Source organism: Bombina bombina, chromosome 2, assembly GCF_027579735.1.
Source record: "Bombina bombina isolate aBomBom1 chromosome 2, aBomBom1.pri, whole genome shotgun sequence".
Lineage (NCBI taxonomy): Eukaryota > Metazoa > Chordata > Amphibia > Anura > Bombinatoridae > Bombina > Bombina bombina.
This window is the reverse complement of record NC_069500.1, coordinates 1423586770-1423611020: the sequence shown is the minus strand read 5'-3', so window position 1 is coordinate 1423611020 and position 24251 is coordinate 1423586770. Positions and strand designations below refer to the sequence as shown.

The 24251-nt window shown below is 37.9% G+C and overlaps 1 protein-coding gene across 1 annotated transcript in view; it reads left to right on the top strand.

The window, feature by feature from the left end:
- Positions 1–24251, top strand: part of LOC128650437 (RING finger protein 145) — a 308620-nt gene that overhangs the window by 17983 nt on the left and 266386 nt on the right. Inside the window, exon 3 of the mRNA XM_053704381.1 lies at positions 17889–17997. Coding sequence (XP_053560356.1) covers positions 17889–17997 — 109 coding nt within the window. The remainder of the gene's footprint in view (positions 1–17888; positions 17998–24251) is intronic.

The window sequence follows — 24251 nt, the reverse complement described above, 5'->3', positions numbered from 1 at the left end:
ACCTCATCAATAAAACGCAAATCAGTTATTCAAAGACTGTGAAAATTAAACCCATCTGTTGTTTTCCTTCAGAAAACACATCTTAAAGATACTGAAATCCCTAAATTACGGTCTAAATGGGTGGGAGAAGTCATAGCCACCCCTTGTATTACTAGAAAAAGCGGTGTTGCAATTCTAATCAATAAAAATCTTTCATATAAGATTATAGATGTAGAAAAAGACCCGGAAGCAAGATTTATACTTCTGCAATGTCTTTATGTAATATCTCTGCCCCCAATAAGTTTTCCCAACACATGATATTTGCTGGTGATTTTAACATGTCCCTTTGCACTGAACTTGATAGATTTGACAGCAGAAATAAGAGGGAATATGATAGACAAGCTAAGTTTTTTAGATCTTTTTGCTATAGGATGAAGCTTATTGATATATGGAGAATTAAGAATCCAGAGTCTCGTATTTTTACGTGTGAATCCAAAACTTATAAAACATTCTCGAGAATCGACTATATTTTAATATCGGAATCATTATCTATCTTTAAAGTAGTCCCTCAGGTCAATGACATTGTTTTATCAGACCATGCTAGTATCTCAATACTTCTACCCTCTCTGACTCAAAATAAGAGTAATAACCAGATATTATACTTTCCTAGATATCTTTATAATAATTCTAGATTTTCTTTATGGCTGAGGCAAGCGTGGAAAGACTATTGTGCCAATAATATATCTTATTTCAGTAAAATAGAGATATTCTGGGAAACTGCGAAGGCAGGCTTAAGAGGAGAGATAAAAGCCTACATGTGTGCTATAAAAAAGAAAGCTGTTGACCAAGAGAGATGTTTGGCCAATCAAGTTAAAAGTGCCTATAAAAAATATAATACAGAGCGTAATGACCAAAACTGGAAAAAATATATAGCAGCTAGGCAGGAAAGAGATGTAGCAATTAAGCAAAAAATTCAAGAGGAAGAAATAAAAAACAATCTTTACTACAAAAGCTTTCATGGTTGTTCGGCTAAATTTCTGGCTAAACTGACCAGAAACAGGAAAAAAAATAATTATATTCTATCTTTAAGAAAAGGTAATAAAAAATATCTAGACCCTCAAGAAATTAGCAGTTTCTTCCACTCATATTATCAGCAATTGTATTCCAGAATAGAAACAGATATATTACAGGAAGAAATGTTATGGTCGAGGATTAAGTTGCCGAAAATGCTAGACACAGATTTACTCATATTAAATGCTCCTATATCTCGAGATGAAATAAGGAAAGCTATAGAAAAAACTAAACTAAATAAGGCAGCAGGCCCCGATGGCCTTCCTGCAGAATTTTTCAAGATACTATCGGAAGAGATTATAGAGACCTTGGAAAAACTCTTTAATAACTATTTCATTAATGGTCAACAGATGTCGAAAAAAATTTCTGCACCTAATATTTTTTTAATTCTTAATAAAGATAAAGACCCGGAAGATCCTGGGTCCTTTATTCTATTTCTGTTCTCAACACAGACTATAAAATCTTAACCTCTATCTTAGCATCTAGGCTCTCAATCTCTTTTGATAAGATAATCCATCCCGATCAAACAGGCTTTATGTGTACTAGGAATTCTTCAAAAAACATCCGCAAGGTTTTAACTTGCATAGATTATATTCACAATAGTGTTCAAGCCCAACAGAGGCAATCCCTGCAAGATACAGCTTTAATTAGTCTTGATGCCGAAAAAGCGTTTGACGCGATCACATGGAATCATTTATTCAGAGCGCTTGAGGAATTTGGTTTTAGGAATCAATTTATCCATTTCATTCATAACATATACATGAATCCTATTTCATATCTTTTAGTTAACTCTTGTTTATCCCCACCACTGACACTAGGTAGAGGTACAAGACAGGGCTGCCCTCTGTCGCCCTTTTTATTTAATATTGCTTTAGAACCGCTAGCGATATGGTTAAGAGATGCAATCAATGGTATTAGATTTGGATCACACAATCTAAAATTGCTTATCTATGCAGATGACCTATTAATATTTTTAGGAAATCCTGGTCAGGAAATTCCAATAGTCTTAGATAGTCTCAATATGTTTAGCTCTTTCTCCGGCTATAAAATTAACTCCAAGAAAAGTGAGCTAATGTGGATTAAAAAGGCTAGTTCTACCAAGTTTAATTTCCCCTTTAAATCAGCTGAAACATTTAAATATCTAGGTATCCACATGCACGCTAACCCTAAGTTATGGTATAAACTAAATATTCCTCCTCTTGTTAAGAAAATCGAAAACGATTTAGAATCTTGGATCTCATTACCCTTGTCAATCTCAGCTCGCGTCAGTCTCATCAAGACTATTATATTCCCACGTCTGTTATACCCTCTACAGAATTTACCATTATTGATGTCGATTTCGGATCAATGCAAATTATATTCTATCTTCTCCAGATTTATCTGGAAAAACAAAAAACCTTGTATTTTGCTTAAAAAATTAATGCATTCTCGCCATTCAGCTGGACTTGCACTACCAAATATTCAACTTTATAACATTGCTTGTCTAGCTAAAATTGCTATAGACTGGTTAGCTGATACTAATATTTTCTCCTGTTCAGCTATGGAAAACTTTGTTATCCCGTTTTTCTATTAAAGCCAGTTTGCATTATGCACTTAAGGATTTGCCTTATAATATTAAAGGTCTGTTAACTGAAAAATATTATTAAAGCCTGGCAAAAATTCTCTACTCTTACAGGAGTTGATTATTCTTTTTCTGAAGCTCTCCCAATAATTGGCACAATAGATTTCTCTCCAGGTTATTCTCAGGCAGTTTTTAAGAAATGGGCCGATAAAGGACTCATTAATATATATCAAATCTTCCAGGATGACGGCCATATCCGCTCTTTTGAATCTCTTGTCTCACAATTTGGTCTTTCCAGACAGGATATGTTTGCTTACTTTCAGTTAAGGCATTATGTCAGTAGTCATAGATGGGAACTTAATCAAGGTCTAGCATGGTCTGATATTAAAAAATGTATATTGAAATTTAGAGTAGGACTGTCTTCAATTTCTCTTTTGTATGATATAATGCTCAATAAACAGAACCTACTCAACCTTAATGATGTTTTCACTTTTTGGTCACGGGACTGTCCAAATTTGGAGGATGATGAAATAAAAGCCAGCTGTATTTTAGTAAATAAATGTCGAATCCCATCGAGCTGGAAAGAATCACACCTTAAAATTATAAATAGATCTTATATAACACCATTAAGATTGTCAAAGATGTATAGTTCTCAATCTGCTAATTGCCCTCGGTGTTCATATCCTAAAGCTGATTTACTACACATGTTTTATTATTGTCCTAAACTAAGACAATTATGGAATAAACTATCTTTCTGGTTAAAAAAGTTTTATGGTATTGATATTTCATTTAGTCCAGAAAATATTATCTTTCTCAATGTTCACATTATCAACTCTAAGTTAAGACTAAAAACCGTAGTATCTATCATTTTGTCAAATCAGACATCTTATAGCAAAAAATTGGAAATCCAAATCGGTTCCCTCCTTCTCTTTGGTCATTCAGGAAATACAAAATCAAATAATTTTTGAATCCTACCATCTTAAATCTGCTAAAGAGAAAAAAATAAAAAATGTATCTCTGACTGGCTACCTATAATTAAATCTTATACACCTAATATTCAAAAACGCATCTTGTCTCCATTTTTAAGTTCAGATAGTTTTGCTGAATTTGTACTATATAATGAATTTCCAGCATCTTGGGTCTCTTGCTATAGAGAGCAAGGGTCCTATTGAATATAGGCTAGGATTGCAGTGTTTGACAAGGATCTGGGATAGGGGTAAGGGCGAGAGGGGCTTCTCCTTTTCTTTTTTTTTTTTTCTTTTTTTTTTTTCCCCATTGTTTATTATTTGAATGGTTTTGTGTTTTTTTTTCTAAAGAGAGTAATAAGAAAAGAAAGAAAAATGAGTCAGCCTCTGATTCTGATATTATCCATTATGTTTAAAAGATCTAACCATGTCAAAGTTTTTGCTGATATCATAAAGATTATCGCAAGTCAATCTAGGTTTAAGATATTAACTATCTATGTATACAGGGAGTGCAGAATTATTAGGCAAGTTGTATTTTTGAGGATTAATTTTATTATTGAACAACAACCATGTTCTCAATGAACCCAAAAAACTCATTAATATCAAAGCTGAATAGTTTTGGAAGTAGTTTTTAGTTTGTTTTTAGTTATAGCTATTTTAGGGGGATATCTGTGTGTGCAGGTGACTATTACTGTGCATAATTATTAGGCAACTTAACAAGAAACAAATATATACCCATTTCAATTATTTATTTTTACCAGTGAAACCAATATAACATCTCAACATTCACAAATATACATTTCTGACATTCAAAAACAAAACAAAAACAAATCAGTGACCAATATAGCCACCTTTCTTTGCAAGGACACTCAAAAGCCTGTCATCCATGGATTCTGTCAGTGTTTTGATCTGTTCACCATCAACATTGCGTGCAGCAGCAACCACAGCCTCCCAGACACTGTTCAGAGAGGTGTACTGTTTTCCCTCCTTGTAAATCTCACATTTGATGATGGACCACAGGTTCTCAATGGGGTTCAGATCAGGTGAACAAGGAGGCCATGTGATTAGATTTTCTTCTTTTATACCCTTTCTTGCCAGCCACGCTGTGGAGTACTTGGACGCGTGTGATGGAGCATTGTCCTGCATGAAAATCATGTTTTTCTTGAAGGATGCAGACTTCTTCCTGTACCACTGCTTGAAGAAGGTGTCTTCCAGAAACTGGCAGTAGGACTGGGAGTTGAGCTTGACTCTATCCTCAACCCGAAAAGGCCCCACAAGCTCATCTTTGAAGATACCAGCCCAAACCAGTATTCCACCTCCACCTTGCTGGCGTCTGAGTCGGACTGGAGCTCTCTGCCCTTTACCAATCCAGCCACGGGCCCATCCATCTGGCCCATCAAGACTCACTCTCATTTCATCAGTCCATAAAACCTTAGAAAAATCAGTCTTGAGATATTTCTTGGCCCAGTCTTGACGTTTCAGCTTGTGTGTCTTGTTCAGTGGTGGTCATCTTTCAGCCTTTCTTACCTTGGCCATGTCTCTGAGTATTGCACACCTTGTGCTTTTGGGCACTCCAGTGATGTTGCAGCTCTGAAATATGGCCAAACTGGTGGCATCTTGGCAGCTGCACGCTTGACTTTTCTCAGTTCATGGGCAGTTATTTTGCGCCTTGGTTTTTCCACACGCTTCTTGCGACCCTGTTGACTATTTTGAATGAAACGCTTGATTGTTCGATGATCACGCTTCAGAAGCTTTGCAATTTTAAGAGTGCTGCATCCCTCTGCAAGATATCTCACTATTTTTGACTTTTCTGAGCTTGTCAAGTCCTTCTTTTGACCCATTTTGCCAAAGGAAAGGAAGTTGCCTAATAATTATGCACACCTGATATAGGGTGTTGATGTCATTAGACCACACCCCTTCTCATTACGAGATGCACATCACCTAATATGCTTAATTGGTAGTAGGCTTTCGAGCCTATACAGCTTGGAGTAAGACAACATGCATAAAGAGGATGATGTGGTCAAAATACTCATTTGCCTAATAATTCTGCACTCCCTGTATAAGATGTGAGGTCATGATGACTGTCATTTGCCCTGCGCGGCATATATTATTTGTGTTATGTTCTTTTGGTATGTGTACGTTTTCTAATTTAATGTTATAGTACTTAAGCATTTGTAATTGAAAGATATATAGTTGTCAAGCTAAGTAGTATATTTACACTCCATTTAGGAGTATTACCGGTCAATTTTATGTTTGAGATTTTAATTTACTTGTTTATAGATGCAAGAATGTCAATTTAAGATAGATATCTTTGTTTCAACTTGGTTAATATGGTTATTTTTATTTATTTTTTGCCCTGCGTGGCATATACTATGTGACTTGTGACCCTTTTATTTGCTGACTTACCCAAATAAAAAGTTATAAAAAAAAAACAACAACCTTTTTTTCCAGTCATGTGACTGCTATTGAAAAGCATTGAGAAGCAGTGCATTTATTAAAATAGCCAGTAGGTGGAGCTGTACGCTTGTGTTGCAGCAAAGCCAAGCAAGCTGAAATTAATCAGTTTAATTAGACCTGAGCTATCGAGCAGATTTCAAAGGAACAAGATCTTCCTCTCTATAAATCAGTCCAGATTGGAATGCATAGAAAGAACTGTTTGCAGGAAAATGCAAGTTAAGTCTGTGTTGTGTGATTATTTTATTAGGTTTATAATGCTGTTTAGCATTTAAAGTCTTCATTTCAAAGCTTTAAAAATAATGTATTAGGTGTTACTTATGACAATTTTGAGAGGGGCCTGGAACCTATTTCCCTCACTTCCTATTGACTTACATTATAAACTGGGTTTCAATTTACAACGGTTTTGATTTACAACCATTCCTTCTGGAACCTAACCCCGGCGTAAACTGAGGGCTACCTGTAGTTATTCTTTGTTCGCTTTTAAAATGTGTATTAAATAATAACTTCCAGCAAACCCTTTTACAATGCGTTGGTTGCTCATTGTTTTAAAGTAATCTTATAGAGACCTATATACAAAGATTCTCAATACCACAACGTATACATTTACTAGCAGTAGTGGGTGATGTATTTTATCAGTATTTACAACAATTAAATTTTTTATATTACAGTAAACATTTTTTTTTACTAATAATGAAATCCTCAGGATTGGGGGCAATACATGAACATTATAATAACCCCAGAATAGTTATGGATGAAACGGTGAGAATTTCTCACTCCATATAAAAATGAATAATTTGATTAAACATATTTTAGATAAAAATGGCACCTCTAGATTTTTGCAACATAGTGTTACTCTGGCATCCTTCTATTGATATAAGTATATGAAAGGATCGTTGTATTCTTTTTCTTATATTAAATCTCTGCAGTGTGAAATGGAACCAGTTGTTTTCTCTTGTTTTTGTCATGCCCTGTGATGTATAAATACAAGTTATAATTTGGTAACATTATAGCAACCTGTTTTAGTTATTGAGAGGCAAAGTGCTGTTAACCCCTTCCTGCCGGGACTTATTTGTCTACATCAGAACAAAGTTCCAATGTAAACAAATGAGTACAAATTGAAATCACGCTATTTTTCATGCGATCATGTGATTTTAATGATGGGATTAGGTCAGGGGGGGAGTGCCGGAAATTCCATATAGGAAGTGGCTATTGTTTCAGGACAAACGTTTAAGACGATTCCTGCCGTCCTAACAGTGCTAAAGCCAAGCACAGTGAGGACGACATAGAACATCCTAACGGCGGGAGGGGGTCAATGTGTGCGTTGTTTTCTTGTTTTGTTTTTTTGCTTTGTTTTATGGGACATGGAAGCCAACATTAAAGGGATATAAACCCAATAATTTTTCTTTCATGATTCAGATAGAACATTTTTTTTTTTTTTTACAAATTTCAATTTTACTTTTATGATCAAATTTGCTTCCTTCTCTTGTTATTCTATGTTGAAGAGATATCTAGATAGGTAGCGTGCACATGCATGAAGCACTACATGACAGGAAATAGTGCTGCCATCAAGTGCTCTTGCTGATGCATAACTTTGTTACAAAACAGCTGCGATATAGTACTGCAGACACGTGCACGCTCCTGAGCTTACCTTCTTGCTTTTCAACAAAGAATAACAAGAAAATGAAGAAAAGTTGATAATAGACGTAAATTGGAAAGTGTTTAAATTATATGCTCTGTCTGAATCATGAAAGCTTTTGGGTTTTATGTCCCTTTAAACTGGTATGATTCCCAAGGCAGAACATGCTGTGATGTAAGATGTCATCGCAGAAAATGCCGCATGTCTGCAGGAAGAACAGGAGACAGTCAGGAACTGTTAAGTGCTTTAACTTTGCTGTGCTGTTCCACATCAGGCTGTTCTTTTCCAACAGCGCTGTGCTCAGTCTGCGCTGTGTAAGGTTTCCTTAATACAGTGCAGCCAGAGTGACGTGCTGTTTGACGAGAACAGTCAAATATGGGGCAGAGTATTGATTGGGATTTTTCCCAGTCTGCAAAGCTTTGACTACTGAATGCACGATGTTCTTGTGCGCGAAGCACCTCTTTATTACCAGATTTTTACCTTTATAATTATGTGATGTTAGACCAAGAGCAAAGGAAACGCGTTAATCCAAAAGTCATTTAAAAAACGTAACAAAATGTTGTTGTTTTTTCTCTGAAGCTAATTCATCTGCTGAAATATATTATGAAGCTTTAACAAATGCTTTATTCTCCAGTTAACCAACACAGAATTTAGCTGGTGCTTTAGTGTAACTGCCAAATTTAAAATTGAATTTCAAAATGACCTGCAGAAAAATTTTCACTAAAAAATCTTATTGCAGAAAGTGAGAACAATTTCTGCTTCTAGGGTATGATTTAAGATAGTGGTAGAATTTAAAAAAAATCCAGTCTACGTTTATCAAACTGACCTCTTTTTGCTTGGTCTCCTATTATTGAAACTTAACTCCTTCCCATGTGGTCGTACTGAGAGTCGTGAGCTTGCTGAGTACATCTGTATCTGGTTAGAGCATTCTAGATGTACTTATTGCACCAGGGGTAGGACAGTTATACCCAGACAGCCATTATCATAAAGAACAACATTATCTGCTGTATATTGAGTTTCTGTTTAACCAAGTAGAGCAAAATAACATTTCTTTTTATAATCTCTTATTATTGTATGTGTATCAGAGTAACCCTATTTGTCATTTTGTAATAAAGACAAGACAGCTAATATAAGCACATACACACGTGTGTGTGTGTGTGTGTGTGTGTGTGTGTGTATATATATATATATATATATATTTATATATATATATATATATATATTTATATATATATATATATATATATATATATATATATACATAAACACACACAATATCTAATGCTATAAATGTAATTTTGTAATAATGACAAATCAGTGTAGATAAGTGTGTGTGTGTGTGTGTATGTATATATATATATATATATATATATATATATATATATATATATATATATGCACACAGACATACAAAATCTGATGCTATAAATGTCATTTTGTAATTGACATTAGTGTATATAAACACACACACACACACATATATATATATACACACACACACATACGATATCTGATGCTATAAATGTAATTTTGTGTGTGTGTGTATATATATATATATATGACACACACACACACACACAGTTGTGCTCAGAAGTTTACATACCCTGGCAGAATTTATGATTTCTTGGCCATTTTTCAGAGAATATAAATGATAACACAAAAACTTTTCTTTCACTCATGGTTAGTGTTTGGCTGAAGCCATTTATTATCAGTCAACTGTGTTTACTCTTTTTAAATCATAATGACAACAGAAACTACCCAAATGACCCTGATCAAAAGTTTACATACCCCACCGTGTATTGCCCCCTTTAACATCAATGACAGCTTGAATTCTTTTGTGGTATTTGTGGATGAGGCTTTTTATCTTCTCAGATGGTAAAGCTGCCCATTCTTCCTGGAAAAAAAGCCTCCAGTTCCTGTAAATTCTTGCATGAACTGCATGTTTGAGATCTCCCCAGAGTGACTCAATGATCTTGAGGTCAGGAGACTGAGATGGCCACTCCAGAACCTTCACTTTATTCTGCTGTAGCCAATGACAGGTCGACTTGGCCTTGTGTTTAGGATCATTGTCATGTTGGAATGTCCAAGTACGTCCCATGTGCAGCTTCCGGGCTGATGAATGCAAATTTTCCTCTAGTATTGTTTGATAACATACTGCATTCGTTTTGCCATCAGTTCTGACCAAATTTCCTGTGCCTTTGTAGCTCACACATCCTCAAAACATCAGCAATCCACCTCCGTGTTTCACAGTAGGAATGGTGTACCTTTCATCATAGGCCTTGTTGACTCCTCTCCAAATGTAGCGTTTATGGTTGTGGCCAAAAAGCTCAATTTTGGTCTCATCACTCCAAATGACTTTGTGCCAGAAGGTTTGAGGCTTGTCTCTGTGCTGTTTGGTGTATTGTAAGTGGGATACTTTGTGGCATTTGCATAGTAATGGTTTTCTTCTGGCGGCTTAACCATGCAGCCCATCTTTCTTCAAGTGCCTCCTTATTGTGCATCTTGAAACAGCCCCACCACTTGTTTTCAGAGAGTCCAGTATTTCACCTGAAGTTATTTGTGGGGTTTTCTTTGCATCCCGAACAATTTTTCTGGCAGTTGTGGCTGAAGTTTTAGTTGGTCTACCTGACCGTGGTTTGGTTTCAACAGAACCCCTCATTTTCCACTTCTTGATTAGAGTTTTTAAACACTGCTGATTGGCATACTCAATTCCTTGGATATCTTTTTATATCCCTTTCCTGTTTTATACAGTTCAACTACCTTTTTCCGCAGATCCTTTGACAATTATTTTGCTTTCCCCATGACTCAGAATCCAGAAACGTCAGTGCAGCACTGGATGAAACATGCAAGGGTCTGTCAGGAGTACAGAAACTCATTGACCTTTTCTACACACACACTAAGTACAAGCAAACAGATCACAGATGAGGATGGTTACCTTTAAAGGGACACTGTACCCAATTTTTTTCTTTTGTGATTCAGATAGAGCATGTAATTTGCAGCAACTTTCTAATGTACTCCTATTATCAAATTTTCTTCATTCTCTTGGTATGTTTATTTGAAAAGCAAGAATTTAAGTTTAGATGCCGGCCCATTTTTGGTGAACAACCTGGGTTGTCCTTGCTGATTGGGCAGCACCAATAAACAATTGCTGTCCATGGTTCTGAACCACAAATTTGCTGGCTCCTCAGCTTAGATGCCTTCTTTTTCAAATAAAGATATCAAGAGAACGAAGAAAAGTTGATAATAGAAGTAAATTAGAAAGTTGCTTAAAATTGCATGCTCTATCTGAATCACAAAAGAAAAAAATTTGGGTACAGTGTCCCTTTAATAGCCATTCAAACCCCTTTGTGTCAACGTGTGTGCATTTTATCAGGCCAAAATCACCAGGGTATGTAAACTTTTGATCAGGGTCATTTGGGTAGTTTCTGTTGTCATTAGGATTTAAAAAGAGTAAACACAGTTGATTGATAATAAATGGCTTCAGCCAAACACTAACCATGAGTGAAAGAAAAGTTTTTGTGTTATCATTCATATACTCTGAAAAATGGCCAAGAAATCATAAATTCTGCCAGGGTATGTAAACTTTTGAACACAACTGTGTGTGTGTGTATGTGTATGTATATATGTATATATATATATATATATATATATATATATATATATATATATATATACATACAATATCTGTTGCTATAAATGTCATTTTCTAATAAAGACAAGTCAGTGTATATAAGCACACACACACATATATATATATATATATATATATATATATATATATATATATATATATATATGTGTGTGTGTGTATGTATATGTATATATACACATACAATATCTGATGCTATAAATGTCATTTTGTAATTAAGACATATTAGTGTATATAAGCACACACACACACACACACACACACACACACACACACATATATATATATATATATATAAGTAAAAGTTTGTATGTGGTATATGCACTCTCATCAACAGACCGCAACTTGCCAGGGTGCTGTAGCCAGGTATGTAAAAGAATAAGAATTAGAAAGCACTCACTGGACTGTAGACAACAACTTCAATGAAATATCCTTTATTGTGACATTTCGGGACCAACAACGTCCCTTCTTCTGACAAGCAAAAAAGTGTAAACAGACAAACTTATAAAGACCCTTACAACCACTCCCCTTGGTGAGCTACCAATCAAAATGTGCCGTGTGCAAAAGTACATGGGCCGGGTGCAAAACCGGCTTTCATATAAGTGATACAGAACAAATATAAACTGTTATTATTTAAAGTGTACATCAAACAATATATATATTATTGTCTCTGTGGATGTGTAATACAAATGTAACAAAAAACTGGATACGATCACACACATGCTCAAAGTTGTCCGAGGTGTATTAGACCAAATATAAATAACAACACAAACCTGATAGGAGGGCGAAACACACCCTCGCAATGCGATAGGTTAAGAACCTTCATCACACAAAAACACACCTATCACTATAACGCCAACCAATAACAAGGACTGAAATCTGTAAACAAATAGACTGATTGGTAATATTCACCCGTCCTCTATGATGCCTGGGGGCGTGTTCGCTAGCAGACCGAGTGTCAATAATGCTGTCAAGCCGCAGATCCGGGGCTTACTATATTGCCCAGTGACACCTAATCCCCCTATTTCAAAGCGCGGCCATCGCATCAATCATACGTGTCCCTTATTGTCAGCACACTGTGTATCATCCGAAACCTCATGCCACAGATGCGGCTGTGTGTGTCCGTTCCCGGTTATCATGACAACCTGTATCCACACTCCATGATATATAACCTCTCTCTCGCAGCGCTCAAGGGGTCATATCATCCACAACACCATGGCACCGACACGGCAGAATACATCACAATAGTCCTTACTTCATGCCGCGGTTGCCATGGTGACCAAGTGTTTCTCCCATATTTCCATACGCCAGGCATATTGAGGCCACCGCCACATACTCTCGATAGTAATTAGCTATACTAGGCATATGCCGCGTTCCCCTAGTTAAATATCGCGGACTTCTAAGAAACCGCAATGCCAACACAAGAAACCACAATTGTATGCTTGGGACCGCCACCTGTGACCAAAGAGACCACAATGTAGATGGAAACCATAGCAACCATGAATGCGTACTGGAGGCCGCCAACTAATACAGACGGCTGTGCTACTCACCAAGTGTCACCTTCCAAGCACGGACCACAAAAACAACCCAAATCCTGAAAAGATAAAAATAACAATAAAAATAAATATAAACTTATCCTCTGCTATATGCATATACTCAGGTCAATCAATACTCCTCAAAAGTATTATATATCCGGTAAACTATTACCCTCAATCGCAAATCAAACCACTCACATGCAATCACCTCTGCACATATTATGACATAATAACCACCTAAATCTACTGCCAAAGTGCTGTGTATCAAGTACTCTATTACCCACAATCGAAAACATAACCACCCAACTGCAGTCACCTCTCCGGGGTCTGCAAGGGTAAACCCCCACTCACTGTGGGATATTATCCCCAATACTAAACCACTCATAGACAACCTGCATAGAAGAATGTGTACGTGAATATAATAAAATAAAATAAAAGATCAGGGTTATATGAGGCATATAAACAAGAACTTATTGCGTTCAAAAATCGGAAACTCCAAACAGTTAATCAGGATTACACCTATAAGAGTGTATATCGGTGGATGCTATCACCAGACGAAAGAAAGAATTTTAGATCAAGACGTGAAAGGAGATTCACAAAAAGAAACATCAATACAGTTGATACTAGCTCAGGTGATAGCTCAGACCCAGAGGTGGCCACAACTAGCGGAGACTCTTCATATCGTGGCATTACCACTAGATCCAGAGGTGCCAATAGAGGACAACAGTGGGACAATATGAGGGGAACGAACACTAGAGGTACTGCATACCCTCCATCTCACCTTCCTCCGGCTCGTTTTTTAGGACGAGGCACAGGCCACACACGAGGAGGGGGGGCATGTCACGCCGCCCTCCGATACAGAGGAGATAATTGACAATGTATTTAACATCAGTACAAGACCACTATCACAATCGGAAAACTCCCTATTAAATAAGGGTTTATCCTTTGTCCCGACAATGAGGTCCAGTTCATTTGATATGTACATCGACATTCAAAAATTTGGAAGAAATTTGAGACTTAAAGAATATTATCAGACAGAGAATAGCGAAATAACACCTTTTCGAACACCTGGAACATTTGACCCGAAGTCACAAAACCCATCCATTACCACATATACGAACTACTTAAGTCATGTCTCCAAGAAGGTTCCCAATAGGAGGAGAGTGGACAATCTATCTAAGGAAGAAAGACAGGCACTTAAGACACTAGCTGAAGACACGACCATCATAATACGCCCGGCAGATAAGGGTGGGGCGGTGGCTGTTATGGATGTGCAACAATACAGAGCTGAACTTTTGGGCCAATTAACAGACAGGAACACCTATAGGGCCCTCCAAACGGATCCGACTCAACAATTGAAAAGATATATTGATGAAAAACTGGACATGTGGTGTACAATCGGTTGCATAACCACACAGGAGTACAAATTCATGAAGAGAGATTATCCTATAATACCCATCATTTACACGTTACCAAAGATCCACAAGGATCCAAAAAATCCCCCAGGATTTGTCATCTATGTCATCTATGTTGTGGATGATATGACCCCTTGAGCGCTGCGAGAGAGAGGTTATATATCATGGAGTGTGGATACAGGTTGTCATGATAACCGGGAACGGGGACACACAGCCGCATCTGTGGCATGAGGTTTCGGATGATACACAGTGTGCTGACAATAAGGGACACGTATGATTGATGCGATGGCCGCGCTTTGAAATAGGGGGATTAGGTGTCAGTGGGCACTATAGTAAGCCCCGGATCTGCGGCTTGACAGCATTATTGACACTCGGTCTGCTAGCGAACACGCCCCCAGGCATCATAGAGGACGGGTGAATATTACCAATCAGTCTATTTGTTTACAGATTTCAGTCCTTGTTATTGGTTGGCGTTATAGTGATAGGTGTGTTTTTGTGTGATGAAGGTTCTTAACCTATCGCATTGCGAGGGTGTGTTTCGCCCTCCTATCAGGTTTGTGTTGTTATTTATATTTGGTCTAATACACCTCGGACAACTTTGAGCATGTGTGTGATCGTATCCAGTTTTTTGTTACATTTGTATTACACATCCACAGAGACAATAATATATATATTGTTTGATGTACACTTTAAATAATAACAGTTTATATTTGTTCTGTATCACTTATATGAAAGCCGGTTTTGCACCCGGCCCATGTACTTTTGCACACGGCACATTTTGATTGGTAGCTCACCAAGGGGAGTGGTTGTAAGGGTCTTTATAAGTTTGTCTGTTTACACTTTTTTGCTTGTCAGAAGAAGGGACGTTGTTGGTCCCGAAACGTCACAATAAAGGATATTTCATTGAAGTTGTTGTCTACAGTCCAGTGAGTGCTTTCTAATTCTTATTCTTTTATATATATATATATATATATATATATATATATAAACATCTGATGCTATAAATGTCATTTTGTAATAAAGACAAGTCAATGTATATAAGTAAAAAAAGGGGGTTTTAAGGAGCGCCTATAATTAGGCTAAAGTATACTCGAGGAGACTGAATAGAATCCAGCTAGTAGTGAAAAAAAGTAAATAATGGTAATAAAAAATGTGTATGAGAATAATACAAGAAATTTGAGTGATGGTGTACAAATATGTATGGAGTAGCAATGTGTGACACTAAAGTGTGACGTTGCATATGAATGTATAGAAGTGAATATATAGACAGAAGTGCTAGTGTGAAACCAGTGTGTGTAAATGTCTAAACATACCAATGTGTATTGAGTACAATATGTGTCAATAATACTTCAAACAACAAATAGAAGTGAAAATTGGATAAAAAAGGGTTTTACTAAGTGAAATTAAATAGATAATTGATCTATTGATCCATATACGTATGGATTGTAAATAATAAAACATACAATATATAAAACAACACAGGTTAAATGTTACATAAATTTAAAAAACAAGTGCATACAACTATATAGTTTAAAACAGAGGCTAGCAAGATTGGCCAATCTAGACAAGTCCCGGGAAAGAAAGTGCACAATACGGGAAAAAACGCTAGTAACTTATTTCAAAGTCCCAAAACGGTTAATCCAAATATTCATTCGTGATGTAAAAAAAATGAAACGAGTACAAGACGTCCGAGAAGACTGAGGGCGATCCAAAGGCACATAAAGAATACCTGTGAAGGGGAAAAAAGAACAAGGACTGCACACACTAAAAAATATAAACAACAGAAAAAGGTAATGCGCTCACCAAAAATATAATCTCGGGCTGGTATGTCGTTATCAGAATCAGTCTACGCGTTTTAGCCTGCTACGAGGCCTTTGTCAAGACTCTTTGTCTACCTTTTTCTGTTGTTTATGTTTTTTAGTGTGTGCAGTTCTTTGTTCTTTTTTTCCCTTCACAGGTATTCTTTATGTGCCTTTGGATCGCCCTCAGTCTTCTCAGACGTCTTGGACTCTTTTCATTTTTTTACATGACGAATGACTATTTGGATTAACCGTTTTGGGACTTTGAAATAAGTTACTAGCGTTTTTTCCCGTATTGTGCACTTTCTCTCCCAGGACTTGTCTAGATTGGCCAATCTTGCTAGCTTCTGTTTTAAACTGTATAGTCGTATGCACTTGTTTTTTAAATTTATGTAACATTTAACCTGTGTTGTTTTATATATTGTATGTTTTATTATTTACAATCCATACGTATATGGATCAATAGATCAATTATCTATTTGATTTCACTTATTAAAACCTTTTTTTATCCAATTTCCACTTCTATTTGTTGTTTGAAGTATTATTGACACATATTGTACTCATTGCACATTGGTATCTTTAGACATTTACACACAATGGTTTCACACTAGCACTTCTGTCTATATATTCACTTCTATACATTCATATGTAACGTCACACTTTAGTGTCACAGATTGCTACTCCATACATATTTGTACACCATCACTCACATTTGTTGTATTATTCTCATACACATTTACTTTTTTTCACTACTAGCTGGATTCTATTCAGTCTCCTCGAGTATACTTTAGCCTAATTATAGGCGCTCCTTAAAACCCCTCTTTTTTTGTATATTTCAGAACAAGACTGTTAGGCTCTTGTTCCCACTAGAAGTGAGCGTGTACTCCTTTCTTCTTTGGCGCAGTCTTCTATTTTTCTTTTATTCAATGTATATAAGCACACACACACACACACACACATATATATATATATATATATATATATATATATATATATATATATATACACCATATCTGATGCTATAAATGTCAGTTTGTAATAGACAAGTCAGTGTATATAAGCACACACACACACACATCTATATATACAGTATATATATATATATATATATATACACAATATATGATGCTATAAATGTCATTTTGTAATAAAGACAAGTCAGTGTATATAAGCGCACACACACACACACACACACACCTATATATACAGTATGTATATGTGTATATATATATATATATATATATATATATATATATATACACACAATATCTGATGCTATAAATGTCATTTTGTAATAGACAAGTCAGTGTATATAAGCACACACACACACACACACATATATATATATATATATATATATATATATATATATAGTCAGTGTATATAAGCACACACACACACATATATATATATATATATATATATATATATATATATATATATATATACACACAATATCTGATGCTATAAATGTCATTTTGTAATAAAGACAATATAAGCACATACGCCTTCACGTTACCTGAGCATACGGTTCACCTCTATAAACATCTTGGATTTAATGGGTAGTCATTACTTAGTATTACAATGGTCACAGAAATAGCTTGTGTAGAGATCTAGCAGAAATACAATGCAGAATTTAGTGGACTTGCGTGTTTATGGCGCAAAAGGAATTTAACGCCTTATAGGTACAAAATGTCCTTGTATCAGTACAATTGTTCACAAGATATTTTTACAAAGAGCCTTTGGTTTGGGCATCAGAATGGAAATAATCTCTTTACCTTTGGAGTTTATACCTAAGTGTTCTTTCCTCTCTCTCCTCAGCTCACGTACTATGTGCTGTGCTGCTGGTGCTTCCCCTGCGTTACCTGGTAAATATCTATCTGCATCTGCTCACACTATTGCTGTTGTATGTGGCTCATCAGACAACCAGGTGAGTTTGTAGAAACTATGTAACTGGTGGGGAAAATGGTCAATACTGGACTTTTTAGTTCTCATTTAAAGGGACAGTCTACACCAGAATTTTTATTGTTTTAAAAGATAGATAATCCCTTTTTCTTCTGTTATGTGTGATCAGTCCACGGGTCATCATTACTTCTGGGATATTATCTGCTCCCCTACAGGAAGTGCAAGAGGATTCACCCAGCAGAGTTGCTATATAGCTCCTCCCCTCTACGTCACCTCCAGTCATTCTCTTGCACCCAAAGACTAGATAGGAGGTGTGAGAGGACTATGGTGATTATACTTAGTTTTTAGAACTTCAATCAAAAGTTTGTTATTTTACAATAGCACCGGAGCGTGTTATTACCTCTCTGGCAGAGTTTGAAGAAGAATCTACCAGAGTTTTTCTTATGATTTTAACCGGAGTAGTTAAGATCATATTGCTGTTTCTCGGCCATCTGAGGGAGGTAAAGACTTCAGATCAGGGGACAGCGGGCAGTTGAATCTGCATTGAGGTATGTAGCAGTTTTTATTTTCTGAATGGAATTGATGAAAAAATCCTGCCATACCGTTATAATGAACATGTATGTATACTCTACACTTTAGTATTCTGGGGATGGTATTTCACCGGAATTACTCTGTAAAAGTACATTAAACCTTTTATTAGGTATTTTTCATGTTAAACGTTTTTGCTGGAATGTAGAATCGTTTGCATTAATGAGGTACTGAGTGAATAAGTATTTGGGCATTATTTTTCCACTTGGCAGTTTGCTTGTGTTAATTATGACAGTTTCGTTTCTCTCTCACTGCTGTGTGTGAGAGGGAGGGGCCGTTTTTGGCGCTCTTTGCTACGCATCAAAAATTTCCAGTCAGTTTTTCTGCTTGATCCGGTTCATCTCTAACAGAACTCAGGGGTCTTCAAACTTCTTTGAAGGGAGATAGATTCTCTCAGCAGAGCTGTGAGACTTATATAGTGACTGTGATTTAAAACGTTGCTCTGTAATTTTTATGTTTAAAATTTAATTAGTGTTATTTTACTAATGGGAACAAACCTTTGCTAAAAAGTTGTGTTGTTTGTTAAGAGTGATGCTATAACTGTTTTTGTCAGTTCATTATTTCAACTGTCATTTAATCATTTAATCGTTTAGTGCTTCTTGAGGCACAGTACGTTTTTATTAAATAAAATTGTAACCGAGTTGCATGTTTATTGCTAGTGTGTTAAACATGTCTGATTCAGAGGAAGATACCTGTGTCATTTGTTCCAATGCCAAGGTGGAGCCCAATAGAAATTTATGTACTAACTGTATTGATGCTACCTTAAATAAAAGCCAATCTGTACAAATTGAACAAATTTCACCAAACAGCGAGGGGAGAGTTATGCCGACTAACTCGCCTCACGTGTCAGTACCTGCATCTCCCGCCCGGGAGGTGCGTGATATTATGGCGCCTAGTACATCTGGGCAGCCATTACAGATAACATTACAAGATATGGCTACTGTTATGACTGAAGTTTTGGCTAAATTACCAGAACTAAGAGGCAAGCGTGATCACTCTGGGGTGAGAACAGAGTGCGCTGATAATTCTAGGGCCATGTCTGATACTGCGTCACAGCTTGCAGAGCATGAGGACGGAGAGCTTCATTCTGTAGGTGACGGTTCTGATCCAAACAGATTGGATTCAGATATTTCAAATTTTAAATTTAAATTGGAAAACCTCCGTGTATTACTAGGGGAGGTCTTAGCAGCTCTCAACGATTGTAACGCTGTTGCAATACCAGAGAAAATGTGTAGGTTGGATAAATACTTTGCGGTACCGGCGAGTACTGACGTTTTTCCTATACCTAAGAGATTAACTGAAATTGTTACTAAGGAGTGGGATAGACCCGGTGTGCCGTTCTCACCCCCTCCAATATTTAGAAAGATGTTTCCAATAGACGCCACCACACGGGACTTATGGCAAACGGTCCCTAAGGTGGAGGGAGCAGTTTCTACTTTAGCTAAGCGTACCACTATCCCGGTGGAGGATAGCTGTGCTTTTTTCAGATCCTATGGATAAAAAATTAGAGGGTTACCTTAAGAAAATGTTTGTTCAACAAGGTTTTATATTACAACCCCTTGCATGCATCGCGCCGATCACGGCTGCGGCAGCATTTTGGATTGAGTCTCTGGAAGAGAACCTTAGTTCAGCTACGCTGGACGACATTACGGACAGGCTTAGAGTCCTTAAACTAGCTAATTCATTCATTTCGGAGGCCGTAGTACATTTAACCAAACTTACGGCTAAGAATTCAGGATTCGCCATTCAGGCACGCAGAGCGCTGTGGCTAAAATCCTGGTCGGCTGATGTAACTTCTAAGTCCAAATTACTTAATATACCTTTCAAGGGGCAAACTTTATTTGGGCCCGGTTTGAAAGAAATTATTGCTGACATTACAGGAGGTAAGGGCCACGCTCTACCTCAAGACAAAGCCAAAGCTAAGGCTAGACAGTCTAATTTTCGTCCCTTTCGGAATTTCAAAGCAGGAGCAGCGCCAACTTCCACTGCACCAAAACAGGGAGGAGCTGTTGCTCGTTACAGACAAGGCTGGAAGCCTAACCAGTCCTGGAACAAGGGCAAGCAGGCCAGTAAACCTGCTGCTGCCCCAAAGACAGCATGAACCGAGGGCCCCCGATCCGGGACCGGATCTAGTGGGGGGTAGACTCTCTCTCTTCGCCCAGGCTTGGGCAAGAGATGTCCAGGATCCCTGGGCGCTAGAGATCATATCTCAGGGATACCTTCTAGACTTCAAATTCTCTCCCCCAAGAGGGAGATTTCATCTGTCAAGGTTGTCAACAAACCAAATAAAGAAGGACGCGTTTCTACGCTGTGTACAAGATCTATTATTAATGGGAGTGATCCATCCGGTTCCGCGGTCGGAACAAGGACAAGGGTTTTACTCAAACCTGTTTGTGGTTCCCAAAAAAGAGGGAACTTTCAGGCCAATCTTGGATTTAAAGATCCTAAACAAATTCCTAAGAGTTCCATCGTTCAAAATGGAAACTATTCGGACAATCTTACCCATGATCCAAGAGGGTCAGTACATGACCACAGTGGATTTAAAGGATGCTTACCTTCACATACCGATTCACAAAGATCATTACCGGTATCTAAGGTTTGCCTTCTTAAACAGGCATTACCAGTTTGTAGCCCTTCCATTCGGATTGGCTACGGCTCCAAGAATCTTTACAAAGGTTCTGGGTGCCCTTCTGGCGGTACTAAGACCGCGAGGAATTTCGGTAGCTCCGTACCTAGACGACATTCTGATACAAGCTTCAAGCTTTCAAACTGCCAAGTCTCATACAGAGTTAGTTCTGGCATTTCTAAGGTCGCATGGATGGAAAGTGAACGAAAAGAAGAGTTCTCTCTTTCCTCTCACAAGAGTTCCATTCTTGGGGACTCTTATAGATTCTGTAGAAATGAAGATTTATCTGACAGAAGACAGATTAACAAAGCTTCTAAATGCATGCCGTGTCCTTCATTCCATTCAACTCCCGTCAGTAGCTCAATGCATGGAGGTGATCGGCTTAATGGTAGCAGCAATGGACATAGTTCCCTTTGCACGCCTACATCTCAGACCGCTGCAATTGTGCATGCTGAGTCAGTGGAATGGGGATTACTCAGATTTGTCCCCCACTCTGAATCTGGATCAAGAGACCAGAAACTCTCTTTTATGGTGGCTTTCTCGGCCACATCTGTCCAGGGGGATGCCGTTCAGCAGGCCGGACTGGACAATTGTAACAACAGACGCCAGCCTTCTAGGTTGGGGCGCTGTCTGGAATTCTCTGAAGGCTCAGGGACAATGGAGTCAGGAGGAAAGTCTCCTGCCAATAAACATTCTGGAATTGAGAGCAGTTCTCAATGCCCTTCTAGCTTGGCCCCAGTTAAAAACTCGGGGGTTCATCAGGTTTCAGTCGGACAACATCACGACTGTAGCTTACATCAACCATCAGGGAGGGACAAGAAGCTCCCTAGCAATGATGGAAGTATCAAAGATATTTCGCTGGGCAGAGTCTCACTCTTGCCACCTGTCAGCAATCCACATCCCGGGAGTAGAGAACTGGGAGGCGGATTTCTTGAGTCGCCAGACTTTTCATCCGGGGGAGTGGGAACTTCATCCGGAGGTCTTTGCCCAAATACTTCGACGTTGGGGCAAACCAGATATAGATCTCATGGCGTCTCGCCAGAACGCCAAACTTCCTCGCTACGGATCCAGATCCAGGGATCCGGGAGCGGTTCTGATAGATGCTTTGACAGCACCTTGGAACTTCAGGATGGCTTATGTGTTTCCACCCTTCCCGCTGCTTCCTCGATTGATTGCCAAAATCAAACAGGAGAGAGCATCAGTGATTCTAATAGCACCTGCATGGCCACGCAGGACTTGGTATGCAGATCTAGTGGACATGTCATCCTGTCCGCCTTGGTCTCTACCTCTAAGACAGGACCTTCTGATACAGGGTCCATTCAAACATCAAAATCTAACTTCTCTGAAGCTGACTGCTTGGAAATTGAACGCTTGATTTTATCAAAACGTGGTTTTTCTGAGTCGGTTTTTGATACCCTGATACAGGCTAGGAAGCCTGTTACCAGAAAGATTTACCATAAAATATGGCGTAAATACCTATACTGGTGTGAATCCAAAGATTACTCCTGGAGTAAGGTTAGGATTCCTAGGATATTGTCTTTTCTACAAGAAGGTTTAGAAAAGGGTTTATCGGCTAGCTCATTAAAGGGACAGATCTCAGCTCTGTCCATCTTGTTACACAGGCGTCTGTCAGAAAATTCAGACATCCAGGCCTTTTGTCAGGCTTTAGCTAGGATCAAGCCTGTGTTTAAAACTGTTGCTCCGCCATGGAGTTTAAACTTAGTTCTTAACGTTTTACAGGGTGTTCCGTTTGAACCTCTTCATTCCATTGATATAAAATTGTTATCTTGGAAAGTTCTATTTTTAATGGCTATTTCCTCGGCTCGAAGAGTCTCTGAGTTATCAGCCCTACATTGTGATTCTCCTTGTCTGATCTTTCACTCAGACAAGGTAGTTCTGCGTACTAAACCTGGGTTCTTACCTAAGGTAGTCACTAACAGGAATATCAATCAAGAGATTGTTGTTCCATCCTTGTGTCCAAATCCTTCTTCAAAGAAGGAACGTCTTCTACACAATCTGGATGTAGTTCGTGCCCTCAAGTTCTACTTGCAGGCAACTAAAGATTTTCGCCAAACTTCTTCCCTGTTTGTTGTCGTTTATTCTGGACAGAGGAGAGGTCAAAAAGCTTCTGCTACCTCTCTCTCTTTTTGGCTTCGTAGCATAATACGTTTAGCCTATGAGACTGCTGGACAGCAGCCTCCTGAAAGAATTACAGCTCATTCCACTAGAGCTGTGGCTTCCACTTGGGCCTTTAAGAATGAGGCCTCTGTTGAACAGATTTGCAAGGCTGCAACTTGGTCTTCGCTTCATACTTTTTCCAAATTTTACAAATTTGACACTTTTGCTTCTTCGGAGGCTATTTTTGGGAGAAAGGTTCTTCAGGCAGTGGTTCCTTCTGTATAATGAGCCTGCCTATCCCTCCCGTCATCCGTGTACTTTTGCTTTGGTATTGGTATCCCAGAAGTAATGATGACCCGTGGACTGATCACACATAACAGAAGAAAACATAATTTATGCTTACCTGATAAATTCCTTTCTTCTGTTGTGTGATCAGTCCACGGCCCGCCCTGTTTTTTAAGGCAGGTACATATTTTTTAAATTATAATTCAGTCACCACTACACCCTTGGTTTCTCCTTTCTCGTTGGTCTTTGGTCGAATGACTGGAGGTGACGTAGAGGGGAGGAGCTATATAGCAACTCTGCTGGGTGAATCCTCTTGCACTTCCTGTAGGGGAGCAGATAATATCCCAGAAGTAATGATGACCCGTGGACTGATCACACAACAGAAGAAAGGAATTTATCAGGTAAGCATAAATTATGTTATTACCCATTCTCCAGTTTTGCATAACCAACACAGTTATAATAATATACTTTTAACCTCTGTGATTATCTTGTATCTAAGCCTCTGCAAACTGCCCCTTTATTGCAGTTCTTTTGACAGACTTGCAGTTTAGCCAATCAATGCCTGCTCCCAGATAACTTCACGTGCACGAGCACAGTGTTATCTATATGAAATATGTGAACTAACACCCTCTAGTGGTGAAAAACTGTTAAAATGCATTCTG